This window comes from Portunus trituberculatus, chromosome 46 (assembly GCF_017591435.1).
Source record: "Portunus trituberculatus isolate SZX2019 chromosome 46, ASM1759143v1, whole genome shotgun sequence".
NCBI classification, from domain to species: Eukaryota; Metazoa; Arthropoda; class Malacostraca; order Decapoda; family Portunidae; genus Portunus; species Portunus trituberculatus.
Genome location: NC_059300.1, coordinates 24,231,331 through 24,251,330, shown reverse-complemented (window position 1 = coordinate 24,251,330; position 20,000 = coordinate 24,231,331). Strand labels below are relative to the sequence as shown.

General features: G+C 36.1%; 2 protein-coding genes across 3 annotated transcripts in view; one reads left to right on the top strand and one right to left on the bottom strand.

The window, feature by feature from the left end:
• Positions 1-476: 476 nt before the first annotated feature.
• Positions 477-16,767, bottom strand: LOC123519924 (deoxyribodipyrimidine photo-lyase-like). Of its 2 annotated transcripts, XM_045281635.1 has the most exons (10): positions 16,504-16,766; positions 14,691-14,814; positions 12,368-12,493; positions 11,271-11,473; positions 10,893-11,051; positions 9,819-10,017; positions 9,544-9,736; positions 8,987-9,068; positions 7,113-7,272; positions 477-2,467 (listed from the first exon to the last, which is right to left on the bottom strand). In XM_045281635.1, the coding sequence occupies exons 1-10, from the start codon at positions 16,714-16,716 to the stop codon at positions 2,298-2,300; spliced, it is 1,629 nt and encodes a 542-aa protein (XP_045137570.1). In that variant the 5' UTR covers positions 16,717-16,766; the 3' UTR covers positions 477-2,297. The 2 variants fall into 2 exon arrangements, with proteins under 2 accessions (XP_045137570.1, XP_045137571.1); XM_045281636.1 differs by lacking the exon at positions 7,113-7,272 and having other exon boundaries at positions 16,504-16,767.
• Positions 16,768-17,963: 1,196 nt separating this feature from the next.
• The window catches only part of LOC123520199 (CAP-Gly domain-containing linker protein 3-like), a 31,964-nt gene continuing 29,927 nt past the window's right edge, over positions 17,964-20,000 (top strand). Inside the window, 1 exon segment of the mRNA XM_045282258.1 lies at positions 17,964-18,029. The gene's annotated coding sequence lies outside the window, so the exon portion shown is untranslated.

Genomic DNA, 20,000 nt, shown 5'->3' with positions numbered 1-20,000 from the left:
CTGGTCCCATCCTTCATGCCATATTTTCTTTGAAAACAAGAGACACGCTAAAGGAAGCGAATGATCCTCTGGACTGACTAAAAATGTTTCTATTACATGCATTTGAACCAAAATTATTTTTTTCATCACACTCACTTATACACACTTCAGCATGGTACATAGATTATTTGTAAATTACAGCAATTTGCAAGAAATGCAAACAGATAACCACAAATTTTAAGACTACAGTATTGTAGCCAATACAGTACTTGTCACTATTTGACGTAGGGATATTTCTTACCGTGTCATTTATATGATCTGTAGCCAACCATTTGAACATCGATTGTTTTCAGGATCTTGCTCTTTTCTTATGCATTGATAAAGGTCTTGTATTCCTCTCTCTCTCTCTCTCTCTCTCACAGCAACTTTGAATAGTATTTATTAACAGTGTATTGTTTTCCACATTCAGCTTTACATGAATATTTTAATAATATCCATACGTTTCAAATTTTTACTCATTCTTATGGAATAAATAATTGGAATTACAATGAGAACCTTTCTATAGTCCTTATAATTTAAAAGTTTGACATCTCTTTAACAACTCAAGGTATTACAATATTATCAATATGTTCCTTACAATTAAGGACATTCTTTCCTGCTTGACATAAAAATATACAAATGCCAAAGAATATATTATGGTTTTAATTACTATGATAAATTTTGACCACTTTAGAGTGAACTGGCAAAAAATAAGAACTTTTGTCAATTTATAGAGTACTGGGTAGTACATATTTTACATAAAGCTTAACATTAGTCCTGCTCTAACCTAAAGTAAAAGCAGGATAACATCATTAACATATTGATCTGGGTGATTCTATTCAGAATATAACAAACATGACAATGCTAAAACCAATAAAAAAAAAAAAAAAACACATTAACACAAAATCCATAGGTACTTTGAAATACAAGTAACAAAATCTTGTTCTTCTAAATGCAAGAGTACAGCTCATTCATTTGTTTTGCTTTTTTTGTTTTATCTACATTTGATAAGTAAAAATGATCCCAAATACTTAAGTAAAACATTGTATCTTACCTCACTACAGTACTAATAAAGATTGAGAGGAGGCAGTTCCTAGTCCCTTTCCTCCATTGTATCAGTTCTTTTACAACACAGTAATACAATGACAGTACTCTTACAGTTTGGCTACACAGAGTGCATCCAGGAGGGCTCCTCACACCATTATTATATCCAATATTATGTAGGGGAACAAACATTGCAGACATCTGTATCATCAATATTATTTTTGTTTCAATATTTTACAACTGGCTCTATACTTCTGTGGAAATACTGACTATCCCTTCAAGGGAAATCAAAATAAGACATTAGGTAACAAGAAAAATGGAATACTGATGAGTCAACTATGCCATTGTATTCCTTGTCATAAAAGGTGAGTGAAGGGACTTAACTAGAGAAATGAGAACCCTCCCACCCTCTGTATCTTTATTCTTGCAATGCATTATCTTAGTTATACCCATTCTTGCAATGCATAATTTTTGCTATGCCCATCTTTAAAAGTGGGGTTGTCAATCTGTTGTGGAAAATAAAAGAAAACAATATGCATTTGTACAGTGCAGTACTAGCATGTATAGTACACAATAACATGCATGAACAACATCAGTGACCTGAGTTATATGCTTTACATCATTTACTACATTACTATACCACTAATTTATACTTAATATTTAATATGATGAAATTTCACCAATGAACACGTATAGTATAGTAAGCATCACTAAGAAGATACTCTTGAGAACATTTAGTGAATAACTCTCAGGATTACACTTAATACTTAATCAGGTACTTTGGACAACATGAAATTCTATATGTTGCTTGGTATATTTCATGCCACTGCTATTATGTAACAGTGAGTTTGAAATCTATATTGAATATATCTTAGCTGCCTATGTAGGAAAAAAATCTGGAATCATAAATGTACTATGTATCAAGAAATCTAAAATTAGAATATTTCATTAATTGCATTTTTTGGGGATCTTCAGATCAAAAGAAATAAATTAGCGAGCACAATTCATATTCACCAGATATAACCTTCTGTCAAAGTGATGGACTCTATGTCAGCACAGGACATCCTAACCTTTCATATTTTATATGAACTAACATGCAACTAACATGGCATAGTAAACCACCAACTGTGAACCTTAACTTATTGCATAATAAAAATTTTCAATCAGTATTTATATATTGTAACAGTCATTTGATATTAGTTGCTTTCCTTTCTCTATTTCCCTTTGTCTCTTATCTATTTGCTTGGTGGAATATATTTATGTTTTTTACCACCATAACGAGAAACATAACCATCAATTTTGAACTTCCTCTTGCAACCATCGTAGTTCATATAACGAATCTTGCCGAATACATCACGTTCACCCCAGCCCTGGTCGTGGATCCCACAGATAGACCACATGCAGCCTTGGAAAATAAAAGACAAAATTAATTTCTGTATAACAGAAATAGCTAACACATAATGATTCATTAAACTGAACAACAATGATTCAGACAATTATTTTTTTCAAATAATTACAGAAAATTAGCATATGAAGTAAAGAGACCAACTCCCTTTTTTATGGAAAAAGACTAAAACTAATAAGCAAAATAATTTATATATAAAGCTTGAAAGGCTCAGTGTGTCTTTTTTTCTTTTTAGTTTTATGTCTGGTTTCCCAGGTCTGTCAGGGCTAGGACAGTGCCTCCTAACGAAGGGCTTTGGATTTGGGATTTGGGAAATGTTACCCTGAGTGAATCCTTTTCCTTTCCTTGGTCCCTACAGTGCACACAATCCCACCATGGCCCAAGCTTAAAATGGTGTTATAATTAATACAGAATTCAATTACAGGCAACCCCCGCTTAACGAAGGAGTTACGTTTCTAAAAAACCCTTCATTAAGCGAATTTTCATTAAGCAAACAAATTATAACAAGTTTAACCCCTGACTTGAGCTTCCATTGAAAGTAAACAAAGCGAGAGTGCATCATACATAGTACAGTAAAAGGTTTAATGAAAGTAAAAATTATGAAGTTAAACATTTAAGCATTTTAATTTAAGACTAAGTCATTATAAAGTACACTAATGTATGTATGTGAGTACCTTTATAATGTTGATGATCTTAAATTTATGAAGGGAGGAAGAGTGGAGCGGGAAATACGCTAACCGGCAACCTGTGGAATATAAACAAAGTGCGCATCATTGTACCGCATACAAAACTTATGTACCACATTTCCACAAGGCTTTCCATTTTATCCATTGCAGAGTCACGAGTTCAGGTGGTTCTTTTAGCTTGCAAGGAAGATATGATCTCATGGGTACCGGTCATTTCGCCCACATGCCAGTTTGCCACAAGTCATTTCGCCCACAGAATGGAGTCATTTCGCCCACAGTATGGATTCATTTTGCCCACAGCATGAAGTCATTTCGCCCACACTATGAAGTCATTTTGCCCAGAGAGAGAGAGAGAGAGAGAGAGAGAGAGAGAGAGAGAGAGAGAGAGAGAGAGAGAGAGAGAGAGAGAGAGAGAACCAATAGCTATACGGTCTTTCAGTATTATCTCCCATTCTTTATAACAGGCAGTATTCGCAGTAGGCTACTGTGTGTGTATGTTTGTCTTAATGTGTGTGTGTGTGTGTGTGTGTGTGTGTGTGTGTGTGTGTGTGTGTGTGTGTGTGTGTGTGTGTGTGTGTGTGTGTGTGTGTGTGTGTGTGTGTGTGTGTGTGTGATCATATATGAAAAGAAAAAGAAAAGAACAAACACACACAGAAACATACCCACATGATCCATTAACCTCTCTCACTTGTCATTAACCTATCATTTACTTTAATGAGCGTTTCAGTTCGGAGTTCGTGGTTCATTTATGTTGATGACTGGTCATGGCCACAAAATTTCTTCACTCCTTGACACGATGGCAGACTGCACACATACCTGTATTCAGTGCCATGTACCTGTATGAGCAAGACAAGAAGGTCTGCAGTGTGACGGATGTGGGAGGTGGCAGCACAGGAAGTGTCAAACTGTCATATCTCGTGTTGATTATTGGACAGCAGTGAAATCCAATATTTCCATTGATTGGCAGTGCGAGTTTTGCAGTTTCACTAATGTGCCAATGGACCGAGATTCCTACCCTGACGAACCAGCCGCCCCAACAGTGGAAGAAGGCTCCTACACTGACGAACCAGCCCCCCCTATAGTGGAAGAAGGCTCCTACACTGACAAGCCAGCCGCCCCTACAGTGGATGAAGGCTCTTACACTGATGAGCCAGCCACCCATGCAGTGGAAGAAGAACTAGAGTCTTCAATTGAAGATCCATCCATACAAGATACTGAACCTCAGGCAGAAGGTGAAGTTGCATTCCAGATCATAGAGAAGGGCACAAAGCGTGGTAAAGACAAGCTAATTGACAACCTTGGCTACACTTACAACAAGAAAATGCAACGTTCCCATGTAACGTATTGGCAGTGTACTGTCCACCCTAAACATAACCCGTGCCAAATAGTAATTACTCAGAGAAATGGCGATTTTGTGAAGAACAAGTTAATCCATAATCATCTATCACCAATAGGTTCTGCTATCGCCACTAGAGTTTCCTTAGAGGTTAAGGAATTGGCAGTGAAGGATCTTTTTAAATTGGCATCTGCTATAGTGGATGATGTTTTACTACAAGAGATGGGAAATTCACCATGTCAAAGCCTGCCTAAACCAGATCACTTGGCAAGAACAGTGAACAGACAGAGACAAAAATTAAGACCAACTGAACCAAAAGACTTGCAATTTGAACTTGATGCTACTCACATTCCTGCGGACTTCCTTCGAGCAGATGTAACAGTACACGAACGCCGTCACCTGATCTTTGCCACAACACAACAAATAAATTATTTAATAAAGGCAAAATCCTGGTACCTTGATGGTACATTTAAGCTGTGCAGGTATCCATTTATGCAGCTGTTGACAATCAACGCTTTCGTTAGAGCAGATGACCATGCAAAACAGGTGCCACTGATGTTTGCCTTGATGTCCGGTAGAAAAAAAAGTGATTATAGGAAGGTCTTCCAAGAACTTTTAACAATTCTACCTGCTGGACCGTCTGTTCAACATATAACAGTGGATTATGAAAAGGCCATCTGGAAAGTCTTGCCCGAGTTTTTGCCTGACACTCAGATCAAGGGATGTGTGTTCCACTGGACACAGGCCATATGGAGAAAGGTCAGTATATTTAATTGTGTATGAACACAATTATCATGCACTATAATTAAGTTTACTCATTATTTCTAGACGTTGTATACTCGTGTGGTCAGACATTGTGTAACAGTACAACTTTATATACATATGTATTACAATTTCATTGTTTTTATATAGATTCAAGAGGTTGGTCTACAGCATGGCTACACGCATAACGATGGAACTTACAAATACCTGTGCAGAGTCATGGCCCTTCCCTTTCTACCTGAGGAAGAAATAATCCCGATATATGACTGCCTCTCTCGCCAAGCCACCACAGCACAATTACAAAGCATAACAGATTATATTTCACGAACGTGGATCCACAGCTCCACATGGCCACCTTCTAGCTGGAGTGTTTTTAACCAGTCCATCCGCACATATAATGACATCGAAGGATGGCACAACAGATTCAATAAACGTGCTGTAGGACGATGCAACCTTCAGCTTTATTTACTTGTCAACTTACTCCACAAAGAGGCCAAAATTACATTTGTACACATCAGGCTTGTGGCTGAAAAAAAAATTGTGAAGAATCCAGAGAAAAAAATATAAGAATTTGCAAAGCAAGCTTTTTATCCCTTGGTTTTTATAGTTTAAGGTGTATTAAAGGTGCTTTTAGTCTTCTATTTCAGCTTTTAAATTTTGGTTTTAAAGGTTTTTTAATTCGTTAGTCAGGTTTTACATGTTTAAATTTTATTAACAGATTGTTTTGCTGTACATGTTTTAATGTTTTATATGTAAAAACGTTTTGAAAAGGTTTTGTTATTTTTTTTTCATTTTGATTTATTATATACATTTGGTATATATATATATAGTCAACCCTCGGCTTTCGCGACTTCCGCTACCGCATTTTATTGCTATCACGCACCCATGAGAAGCTGCTAAAATTTCATTATCGCGACCTCAGATGCCTGCTATCGCGCGCTCAGCCATGACGTCATGGGATATCTGAGCGCTCATTGGCCAAAACCGCCTTCCCACCAAGATCAATTCGGCTATCGCGTTTTCGGCTATAGTGCGGCTATTTCGGCCCCAATTAGGCGCGATAGCCAAGGGTCAAGTGTATATATATATATATATATATATATATATATATATATATATATATATATATATATATATATATATATATATATATATATATATATATATATATATATATATATATATATATATATATATATATATATATATATACATAACTCTTGTTTTCAAGTCTATTTACCACTTGATTAAATTCCAAGCATATAATATGGACAAAACATGGAATTTGTGGGCGAAATGACTGTTACATGTGGGCGAAACGACTTATATTTGTGGGCGAACTGACTTGTGGGCGAATTGACCGTAAACCGATCTCACCAGCCTTCTTAATAGAGTCTGTTGACTTGAAAATGGTAGACAGTAGATGGAGTCAAGCCATGGTGGGAAGCAATGCTATTAGTTTTCTCGCCTCTCTCGTGTCTGTGAATAATATCCAGCTTCACTTCGAGAGTAAGAGACTTCCTGGTCTTCTTAGCAACACTAGACGACATTGCAGGGCATTTTGGTGGCATTTAGAGCGAGGGAAGACGAGCTGCTGCTAACGCTGTTATTGTTTTGAACTGGGGGAGTGAGTGGTGCGCGTTTTGTCCACGAGAGGCACTGTGTGATAAGGCAGTGCTTTTAAACTTGTAAAAAATTACCTGGATAAAATTTTGTTAAAGCGAGTTAGGTGTTCTTTAAACAAGCAGATGGTAGTAAAAGGATATCTTCGTTGTAGTGAAATTTCGTTGTGTGAACCTTCGTTAAGCGGGGGTTGCCTGGAGAGAAAAAAAAAAAAAACTCTGTAAGGTGATGGACTGACCTACATATCCATTGGGATCCCGGCCATCCAAGCTGAAACGGTCATTGAGGTAAATTGCAGTCTCAAGTGCTGTCTCTGGAGAAGCTGTCCATTCCAGGATTTTCTTGGCCCAATACATGCGCATGAAGCCATGTATCTTACCCTCCTTCACTAACTGAATCTGTTGTAAATATTTTGAGAGATACCAAGGGAAAGCTACAGTAAAAAATAAGTTCTATGTATGAGTTATAGAAAATCAAAATAAAGTCTCATGAATCATGTAGTTGTCTAAACTTAACATAAAAATAGCCAAACACAACAGCTTACATTGAATGCATAAACTAGCATATATATATATATATATATATATATATATATATATATATATATATATATATATATATATATATATATATATATATATATATATATATATATATATATATATATATATGACCCAAACAGTAGATAATGCTCCATGAAACATTTTGAGCTCCCTCTAGATTCAATATTTATCTCGAGCGCATGACTTTAGTATATTGCCACTACATGGTAGCTTCGTTCCTGCTTGAGATGGAAGGAGCCTGAACACTGGTCTGCCATTACCCAGCTGCCTTCCATACCAGCCACATTTACAGTTTAGTCAGCTACCCAAGCCGGAATTTGTTCTCTCACTAGGTGTCGTACTTCAGGAATATCTGTGCATTCTTAGGAAGTGTTAATGTAAAAACGTGACTGTAAAACCCTGGTGAAATGGCAAAAACAGACTAACATATGGTTTGTTTCACCAAAGAGGAAGAAGTGTGGGGAAGGAAACCCATAGCGCCAAGCATATGGTCTGAGTTAGGTGTTAGGGTAGGGGTTTCACTCATTGTTGAGGTCAATTTGACCCTCCTTGGGTAAACCCAGGTAGTGAGAGAGTAGGTGCACCAGGTTGAATGTCATTGGGTAAGGTTGTTAGGTTATTGTGGTGTGTGAGTGAGTTGTGGGGTGCTGTGGCACATCAGCCCCAGTTGTTTTGTATGAACTGAGGAAGTGGAACATTAAATGTAAAACATCAAGCCAGCATTTGTTAGTGTTCTTGGTCCTAGAGTTGTGCTGTGCTCCATTTGCTCACACCTCACGCTGAACCTCCTAATTGGTTGTGACCACTCGCACGGCTACCTACCATCCCTATAGTGGGTTATACTGATATATATATATATATATATATATATATATATATATATATATATATATATATATATATATATATATATATATATAGATAGATAGATAGATATATAGATAGATAGATAGATAGATAGATAGATAGATAGATAGATAGATAGATAGATAGATAGATAGACAGACAGACAGACAGACAGACAGACAGACAGACAGACAGATAGATAGATAGATAGATAGATAGATAGATTGATTGATATTGTTTACATATATTACATATATATATAGTCAAGAAAATCTAGAAAATATAACACATGGTTAGAATGAAGGGCAAAGATGGCAGCACTGATAGCAAGAAACCTTTAGTAGAGAAATTGAAAAATAATGATAGAAGAGAAATACAACAGGTGAAATGCTGTTTTGTAATCTAGATTTAGTGACTAATTCTATTCATAATGTATACTAGAAGGTATCTTAAAACATAAAATATTAGCTTCTGCACAAGAAACATATTACTTTGAGGATAGTAATGGTGTACTTGTACAAGAAAAATAGAAATAATAAGACATGACAGACAAATTACTTATGAGTGCCATTTAACAGGCTGCTATCAATGGACAGATTAATCTTGATAAATATGAAGGCTGTCAGTGAAAAAACAACTGATGATATGAATGGAAATTTAGTATACATACAAAGGAAAGATAGAGACAAAGGCACAGACTAACCTGAGCTGAGTTCCATAATTCATCGTGGGTCCGGGCCTCCATCAAGGTTTCAAGGGAGTAGAGGTATGGACGAGGGTCCTTCCTACGAAACATCCAAAAAGATCAGAACTTGGAAATTCTATAATGGGACAGCCATAGTACAAGTACAAGACTTGGCAGTCCAGTTCTTTCATCCTTCTATTAATTACTATCCTTCCTTAATTATTCTAGCATGTTATCTCACTTTATAACACATCCTCATCTTGTCTTATGTAATGCAGCTGAATCTCCTTAGTTATCCCATTGTTTCCTATTCTATATGGATAATTTCAGCTATTTCTTCTACAGTACATTACCAGACTTGCCATACCTTCACATAAACTTTAATTCATCCAAGTAGTCATACTGTTTATGGTATATCAAAAACTTAAACTGCATTGATTCTACATCTCTGACTAATTCCAGCATCCAAACCTCAAATCTTCTGTGTTCAACCTGATACAAGACAGATAACTTCCTTACAACACTACATGAATTCAGATTTTATGAAGAGTAAAAATTTAAGAAACTAGACATACTTGTGATTATTAAGGGTAGTGATAGCCCATTGGTAGGCGCCTTCAATGCGATCATAATTCTCCTGATAGTAGCAATAGTTGTCAGCTAGTTCCCGCCGCACCACAGCCTCTTCCACAAATCCATCCACACCTTCCTTCAGCTGCTTCTTATATCTTTTAACCTCCAGCACACACCTCTGGGCTGATACTTGTCCTGTCAAAAGATGGTAAGAGATAAGAATATAAGAGAAAAATCCTATACATGAATGACTTGAGTAGTGAATGTGGAGACCTACCAAAATGAAGCCAAGGAGAGAGATTACTGAGAGCATTGACATTGGGGTCATTCCGCTGAGTGGCATATTTTCTGAGGCGTTTCAGGCAGAATTCATTGAGGGTGTCAAGGCCAGCTTTCGTCCCTGGCACAGCCCACTCTACAGACTTCACTGTCCGATCCACCTCCAGGCTCTTCTCAGCTGCCTCCCAGTCCACAGCCTGAGTGAAAAAAAATTATTTGGTATATTCAATCTGACCTTAAAAGATCAAGTAGTGTGTGTGTGTGTGTGTGTGTGTGTGTGTGTGTTTCACTGTTTGATCTGCTGCTGTCTCTCTCTGTGTGTGTGTGTGTGTGTGTGTGTGTGTGTGTGTGTGTGTGTGTGTGTGTGTGTGTGTGTGTGTGTGTGTAATTCACTGTTTGATCTGCTGCAGTCTCTGATGAGACAGCCAGACGTTACCCTACGGAACAAGCTCAGAGCTCATTGTTTCCGATCTTCGGATAGGCCTGAGACCAGGCACACACCACACACCGGAACAACAAGGTCACAACTCCTCGATTTACATCCCATACCTACTCACTGCTAGGTGAACAGGGGCTACACGTGAAAGGAGACACACCCAAATATCTCCACCCGGCCGGGGAATCGAACCCCGGTCATCTGGCTTGTGAAGCCAGCGCTCTAACCACTGAGCTACCGGGCTGTGTGTGTGTGTGTGTTTCACTGTTTGATCTGCTGCAGTCTCTGTGTGTGTGTGTGTGTGTGTGTGTGTGTGTGTGTGTGTGTGTGTGTGTGTGTGTGTGTGTGTGTGTGTGTGTGTGTGTGTGTGTGTGTGTGAGTGTGTGTGTGTGTGTGTGTATGGTTAAGTAATTTACCATGTTTGAGGATTTTCATCCAGGCTTTTCTTCATTGAAAGTTCTGGGTGCATTGTATGTATTTCAAAATAACTCTTTACACCACAATAATTAAGTGTCAAAAGTACAGCTGCATAGGTTTTGTTTCTGATAAAGCATAGGTTCAACACTGTCAAAATATAATCTTAATACATATCTCTCTCTCTCTCTAATCTCCCTTAAAAACAATGCCAATACACACCTCATTCTCTTCCTTGCTCTTATAGGGATGTTTAATAACAGGAGGGAATTGGGTGAGAAAGTCAGAGAGTTTGTCATGGATCTTTTTACGGATAGTTTTGGCAGAATATTCTTGTTTATCAGAAGCTTTTTTGCATGGCACTATGTTGTGGGCATCCACCTGAGGAGTGAACATAAAGGTTAATCTTTCCTTCAATAATTATATCAAGTTGTTTTCTATTTCTCTATATAAAATTTGAAATGTTTGAATAGTTAATAGCAACTTATATATAATCAATAGCATAAAAGGAGTTATTACTAGTTATAACTAATATAATTCAACTGAAAACACTTATTATAGTATATGCTTACAAACACAATGGGATCATAAGACCAGTACCTGACACATTGGTATATTTTGTGGAATGTTTTTTTTTACTTCCTTGAGCCAACGACGAGGCACACGCAATGGTGAGAAGTCTGTGACAAGACCTCCAATGTTGTGGCTCTTGATGAAGTCAGGCAGCACATCCACAGGCTCCCCAAGCAGCAGGTTGAAAGAAATATCCAACTTCTGACACTCACTTTCCACCTCCTCCAGCCCTGTGTAGACATTCTTTATGCATATACTGTACACTTAAACTACATTAATTTATGTATCCAAGTAGTTCAGTTATGAAGATTAAATAAATTTTTTCAACAAAATAAAATAATGATCAGATTCATATAAAAGATTACATATATTTTTTTCAAAGACTATATATAAATAAATTCAGGATCACCAGCATAGAATTACATAAAAGAATGGGGAAAGGCATATACATACACTTAGATTTTATACTATGGAGATAATATAGAATTTAGTGATTGTTAAGTTGTGCCCAGAGAGAATGTGACACTGACTGCTGGTTAGAAAGTTGTGCCAGGGTGTGGTGTGCATAGCTAAGAAGAAAAGAGTGCAAGCTAGATGGCATGGGAAGAGGAAAGTGATAGCATGATATGTGACAAGAAAGTTTCTGCAATAAAAGGAAAGAAAAGCTGTACAGGATGGCAGTGAGGCCATCTAGTTGTATAGTAAAGAGACAGTAACACGGATGAAAAGACAAGAAACACAGCTGCAAGAATCTAAAATAATGATGGTGCAATTTTCTTTACGAGTGATGAATCTGGGCAAAATCAGGAATGTGTATATCCCACAACATGTGTACAACAGTTTGGTAATAAAGCTGAAGGGGCAAGACTGAGATGGTTTGGGCATGTCAAGAGGAAAGACAAGGAGTATGAGGAGGGAAAAAAAATTAATTGATTAATTAGAAAAAAAAATTATGTGAAAAGAAGAAAGACCTCACAAAATGTTACAACTTTGTAATGGGCGTGACTCAAGAAAGCATTAGGTGCAGTGGAGGAGAGTGATCCACATGGCAATCTTTAACAGGATGAGCAAAATTAGATCAAAAATCTAATTTTGAAAAGGAGTTTGCAAACAAGGTGACTTACCTTTTAGCATAAAGTGGTAGTGACGAATAGTGGCATCCAAAAACTTTGGTACAAGGCAAAAAACCACACGAAGAGACACTTTGTACTTGAGGGCTAGCCTCTGTGCAAAGAGCATTGCCCAATTGTCTGCCAAGAGAAAACCATCTGATTAAAAATTCAGCAATATAGTTTGTTATAACATTTACATTGATGATTTTCATCATTCAATACACAAAAATTACTTTTCTTTACATGAGAGGATTTCCAACTCTCTCCATGATGCTCTCCATTTGTCAGCAGATCTGAGATTCCTAGCCTTCCCATTTCATTAGTGAATGTTACATGGTGCTTGATTGATTCAGTAATACAGTAATATATATATATATATATATATATATATATATATATATATATATATATATATATATATATATATATATATATATATATATATATATATATATATATATATATATATATATATATATATATATATATATATATATATATATATATATATATATATATATATACACTGACCGAAACAATGGACCTCCCATCAACGGATTTCTGAAACTATGGACAAATTCTGGAGTCCGGTTTAATATACAGACAAATATTAAAATGCGCACGATTGTCCGTTCCCGGCAAATTACTGTCCGGTAGGTGGCGTATTAAGGTTAGAGAACTTCGTTTTCTGTATTGTTTATTAATATTTATTAAACTGACCATGCTCATGTCATATATTTCAGGTTATTTGTTGTAATTAATGCTTTGTAATACTGCTTGAATGATTTCTTAATGATTACACAGTATTTTATGTACATTTTATACAATTTTTTACGTACTTTTGCAAAGAACGGACTTTTGCAATCTACGGACAGGGTCGTGCACGCATTTGTCCGTTGTTTCGAGGGTCGAGTGTATATATATATATATATATATATATATATATATATATATATATATATATATATATATATATATATATATATATATACACACATATATATATATATATATATATATATATATATATATATATATATATATATATATATATATATATATATATATATATATATATATATATATATATATATATATATATATATATATATATATATATATAAGAAGGGTTGATAGCAGAAATTGTAGATACTGAAAGGCAGGGAAATCAGAAATCTTCATTCCTCCTGCTTTATCATTTTCCAACGTCTGGCCTTACAGCAAAAGGCATCATCAGGGCCTACAATAATCAATATCAAAATAAAAGTACGACATGGTCTAAAAAAGACATTATCGAAACATTAAGTTAAAACTACAGTTAAAACCACAAAAAAATAAAAATCACAATACATCGTCAGAAGAACAATAATGCACAATAAGTGCATCTCTATTTTCTATATTGTACATTTTTGTTCTTCTGACGATGTATTGTGATTTTTACTTTTTTTTATGGTTTTAACTTTAGTTTTAACTAATGTTTCGATAATGTCTTTTTTAGACCATGTCATACTTTTATTTTGATATTGATTACTGTAGGCCCTGATGATGCCTTTTTCTGTAAGACCAGACGTTGGAAAATAATAAAGCAGGAGGAATGAAGATTTCTACGGTGATTTCCCTGCCTTTTATATATATATATATATATATATATATATATATATATATATATATATATATATATATATATATATATATATATATATATATATATATATATATATATATATATATATATATATATATATATATATATATATATATATATATATATATATATATATATTAGCTGTGCATGTAAAAAAGAATGCAAGAAAAAATTCACCTAAGATTCCATATTCCCTGGATCTAAACTTTTCAAGTATACATTAAATGCATGATGTAATCAACTAATTCAATATAAAGCAAGATAATATTGTTTCCCAAGCAGTGCATTTTATTATTATTATTATCATTATCATCATCATCATTATTATTAGTTATTATTATTATTATTATTATAATTATCATTATTACTATTATCATTATTATCATAATTTTCATTAATTTTTTTTAAATATAAGATGAAGTAGAGCCTAAGGGCAACAAAATTAAAATAAAAAAAAAGTCCATAAAATCAGCATACTTCGTAGCACAACAATCTACTCTTAAGGTGCACATCTCCTACATACATAAAGAATGAATATATATATATATATATATATATATATATATATATATATATATATATATATATATATATATATATATATATAATAAATGATACTAACAATAATAATCAGTAAAATGGACCATTGAATAAATAAAAATGATTATGGTGTGAAGCTGCACCACTCACCTTGCACTCTCTGGTCTCGGCACATCCAGTAGACAATGCCATCACAGTCTGGTACCTCATCTGCCTTGCTGAGCATCTCCACACGCTTTTTGTTGAATTTGAAGTCCAAGATGCTTTCTGCTTCCTAAAACCAAAATGAGGAGAGAATCTTTTTTCAACTTAAATAGCTTGCAGAATAATGAGAGGCATTGCCTATCATGTCATATTTTTGGGTTAGAATAATGTTTTATTGGAGCAGTGATATGCTATCATTGCAGGCAGTTGTATTAGTGCAAATAAAGTCTTGTGCTTTTCATTATCTTCAATTTGTATCTGCAGAATGACAGTAAACTTGTATTTAGTAAATGTTACTTGTATCATGAAACTTTTCTTAAGCATCACTGGGAACATAGAGAGAGAGAGAGAGAGAGAGAGAGAGAGAGAGAGAGAGAGAGAGAGAGAGAGAGAGAGAGAGAGAGAGAGAGAGAGAGAGAGAGAGAGAGAGAGAGAGAGAGAGAGAGAGAGAGAGAGAGAGAGAGAGAGAGAGAGAGAGAGAGAGAGAGAGAGAGAGAGAGAGAGAGAGAGAGAGAGATATGCCAGTAGAGGTTCTGTTGCACCCATTCTCCTGGTTTTCTGACTTTCCTTACCGAGTTTTGGTCATCCTCTTTTAGAGATTTTGGCAAAACTTTAATTGCTGCCTTTAGACATATCAAAGGCTTCTGATAGTCTGACACAAAACCTTAAAATATCTTAACGGCAATTTCTTAATATAGACGTCCCTAAAGCTCTCCTCATTTCCGGGCTCCCCGTTCGCAGCTCTTTCATGCAGCTGATTTGACGTAATATATACCGTATATATATATATATATATATATATATATATATATATATATATATATATATATATATATATATATATATATATGAAGCCACACACTATTGGTTAACAAGGGAAAGAGAAGGAAAAGATATAATAAACTGAGGAAATGGGATTAAAATAGAAAATAGAAAAAAAATTAATAATAACTGGAGGAAATGAAAATAAAACAGGATAGAAAGAAAATAGATAATAAATGGAGGAAATGGGAATAAAACAAGAGATAGAAACAAGAAATAGATAATGAATAGAGGAATAGGAGGAAATGGGAATGAAAGTATGATAATGAATAAGGGAATAGGAGGAAATGATAAAAAACAGAAGATAAAAAATGGATAAAGAATTGGGGAAGAGGATATAATGAATAAGGGAATAAGAGTAAATGGTAATGTGAATGATAGCAAATATGGAAATTGGAGGAAATAGGAGTGAGACTATGGTGATAAATAAGGGATAGGAGGAAATGGCAATAAAACAGCAATAAAAAAAAAATGGATAACAAATAGGGGAAGAAGATAACTCAAAAGAGAATAGGGGGAAATGGGAATGAGAATGATAACGAGTAAGGTAAATGAAAACACGATAACGATGCGTGTGTGTGTGTATGTGTGTTGTTATTCAATACCGTGGTTTCATATACGAGGAGAGTTGACGGAATGTCTATATTAAGACAGTGCCGTCCTAAACTACACTCCTATAGCTTCTACTCCTCTTCCTACAATTCCATTACAAATTTTCCCTCTGACAATTTTACTTCTGGTATCGAAAAAAGGTTACCGTTCTTCTAGGTAAAGATGTTCCTCAAGGTCTTGTCCTGTCACTTTCTTAGAATGAAATTAACACAATGAATTAAGTAGACTCCTACTGTTGTTAGTGCTTTCATTTGACTAAAAGCGCAATATTTGCTTAGGAATTAATATTTAGCATTAAGCAGTGCAGATGGATTGCAGAACTTACATCACGCCTGGCCTTCTCTAGCCTGCGGTGGATGTCCAGGCTATCAGGGTCTGGCTTGTGCTTCTTGGCTTGTGGCTCCCCGTTTGACATGGTGTTGCTGCTCACACTACGGCTGATAGGGGCTGGAAATGTGGATGCAGGAGGGAAGTGACCCAGGTTAGTAAGAGCGGCTAGGTGGCGGAGCAATCGTTGTATGCAGCGCGGGCGTTGCATAAATCCCGCGAGGAGTTGTTTAATAATACCTGCTGAGTGTTTCGGTGACAGTCAGCCTTCGGCCCCAAATCTATCATTTGGCTTATCCTAATCCTGCCTCTCCATTTACTTACAACTACTGATCCGTCTCATCTAACTATATATATATATATATATATATATATATATATATATATATATATATATATATATATATATATATATATATATATATATATATATATATATATATATATATATATATATATATATATATATATATATATATATATATATATATGCCTACTATATTAGATAATTAGTCTGCTATAAAAGTTAAGTAGAGTTTTTGGTTTGAGATGACCATGAAACATCAATTTCTTATTATATTTATTACATCTCCTATATCACTGCAGATCTAATGGCTCAAATTACTACACATGACGTTAATTTTGCATTTCAATAATCAGTAATCGAAGGCATGCGATGCGAGAACCGAAAACTGCGCATGACTTCATGATAGGTAATCTGAAAGGATGCACACACTACAAAAAAGGTTAAGAATTACTTTTTTTATAATGCTAGTTAATGAAATATATTGCATGTAGAAAGCAATGACGCCTGATTTTCTCTAATGACATAGTGTACATGAGTTTAAAGAAATTCTCACCGTTCACTTAACATCTCATTACTTCGCAGGAAGTATAGTCCTAAGGCATTTTCCATCGATTTCATATTACTCTGAGGTTGATTACTACTCATACGATTCCCAGTGAGCTGATCCATGATTCGACATCCTTGGACATTGCTTACTTCTGTGGCCTCACGCGCTGGAGATTTTGGTCGCGTAAGTGATATCGAGAAGCAATGATTACCCTCTCTAGGTAAACAGAAATACCAGCAATAACAACAACAATAATAATAATAATAATAATAATAATAATAATAATAATAATAATAATAATAATAATAATAATGAGAATAATAATAATAGTAATAATAATAACAATAATAATAATAATAATAATAATAATAATAATAATAATAATAATAATAATAATAATAATAATAATAATAATAATAATAATAATAATAATAATAATAATAATAATAATAATAATAATAATAATAATAATAATAATAACAATAGCCTAATGGTTTTTACAGTCTGTCAGCGTGTGGGTGGAGCAAGTGATAGCCTACAGCAGGTGCCTTTCGCGAGAATCTCCAGCTGAAGGCGGCGCGGCATGAATCCAGTCTGGCTGTGACGGTGGTGCTGATAGGACCAAATCGGCGCAGCGCTCACTCTTGCTTCTTGGAACTCCTCCGCGTCTGTAAGTCTGTGGCCATGTTTTTTTTTTTTTTCTGCTTTTCTATTCTTTTCTTAGATTTAGAAATGCAGAATGTAGTGGTGGTGGCGGTTGTACTTATCTTGTCGGAGTGTGTGAGTTTGGATCGGTGCTTTCCATGGTGTTGACACGGAGCGGGGAAATGACAACAGGAAATTTAACTATTTTAGAATACGAACAATATAATAAATAGGTTGCTCTGACTGACTTCAAGATTACTATTCACGCACACACACACACACACACACACACACACACACACACACACGGTAGCTCAGTGGTTAAAGCGCTGGCTTCACAAGCCAGAGGACCGGGGTTCGATTCCCCGGCCGGGTGAAGATATTTGGGTGTGTCTCCTTTCACGTGTAGCCCCTGTTCACCTAGCAGTGAGTAGGTACGGGATGTAAATCGAGGAGTTGTGACCTTGTTGTCCCGGTGTGTGGTGTGTGCCTGGTCTCAGGCCTATCCGAAGATCGGAAATAATGAGCTCTGAGCTCGTTCCGTAGGGTAACGTCTGGCTGTCTCGTCAGAGACTGCAGCAGATCAAACAGTGAAACACACACACACACACACACACACACACACCTCATAGTGTAGGGGTCAGCACGCTAGACTCACAATCGAGAGGGCCGGGTTCGAATCCCGGCACGGCGAGGCAAATGGGCAAGCCTCTTAATGTGTAGCCCCTGTTCACCTAGCAGTAAATAGGTACGGGATGTAACTCGAAGGGTTGTGGCCTCGTTTTCCTGGTGTGTGGAGTGTGTTGTGGTCTCAGTCCTACCCGAAGATCGGTCTATGAGCTCTGAGCTCGCTCCGTAATGGGGAAGACTGGCTGGGTGACCAGCAAGCGACCGAGGAGGTGAATTACACACACACACCGCGTAGTGTAGTGGTTAGCACGCTCGACTCACAATCGAGAGGGTCCGGGTTCGGGTCCCGGAAAGCGGCGAGGTAAATGGGAAAGCCTCTTAATGTGTGGCCCCTGTTCACCTAGCAGTAAATAGGTACGGGATGTAATTCGAGGGGTTGTGGCCTCGCTTTCCCGGTGTGTGGAGTGTGTTGTGGTCTCAGTCCTACCCGAAGATCGGTCTATGAGCTCTGAGCTCGATCTGTAATGGGGAAGCCTGGCTGGGTGACCAGCAGATGACCGTAGTGAATCACACACACACACACACACACACACACACACACACACATGATTATGAGCCCCACTCGAACCCTTTACAATACAACTAGGTAAATACACAAACACGCACCGTTTCTGGTTTGCGTGTGGGTGTCACTGCGTCGCACCAAGGTCAAGGTCAACCTGGTGCAAGGATGACCACGTGAGTAGGTACGGACGAGGAGGAGGGAGACACTGTGGTGATCTACACCATATCTTGGACAGCATAATACAAGGTACTTGTCACCTTTACTCGTGGGAGCGCACACACACACACACACACACATACACACACACACACACCATACACACACACACACACACACACACACACACACACACACACACACACGGGACAACACGAGCATAGCTCTTTTCCCGTATGTTACAATTAGGTAAATACACACACACACACACACACACACACACACACACAATAACATTTAAGTTCAATTGTGTCATGGTAAAAAAATTATTAAAGTATGACAAGGAAAAAAGGAGAAAAATGTATAAATTGTTGAAACTCAGATAAGAGAGCAATAATACCTTTGAAACGTGACTTCTCTGACTAATGACTGCTGACTACTGAACTACGTACGAGTACATGTAAAGATAAAGAAGTGTATGTAAAGTTGGGAGATAAGACATCGCAGACTTCATCCCTTGGTTGAGAAACATAATCAAGCACACACTGCTTGATTGTTTGTTAGCTACTTTTCTGTAAATCTCTTACTTATATACTTTATTTTATTTATGTATCTATTTCTTTGTTATTGTTATCGTTATTTTTC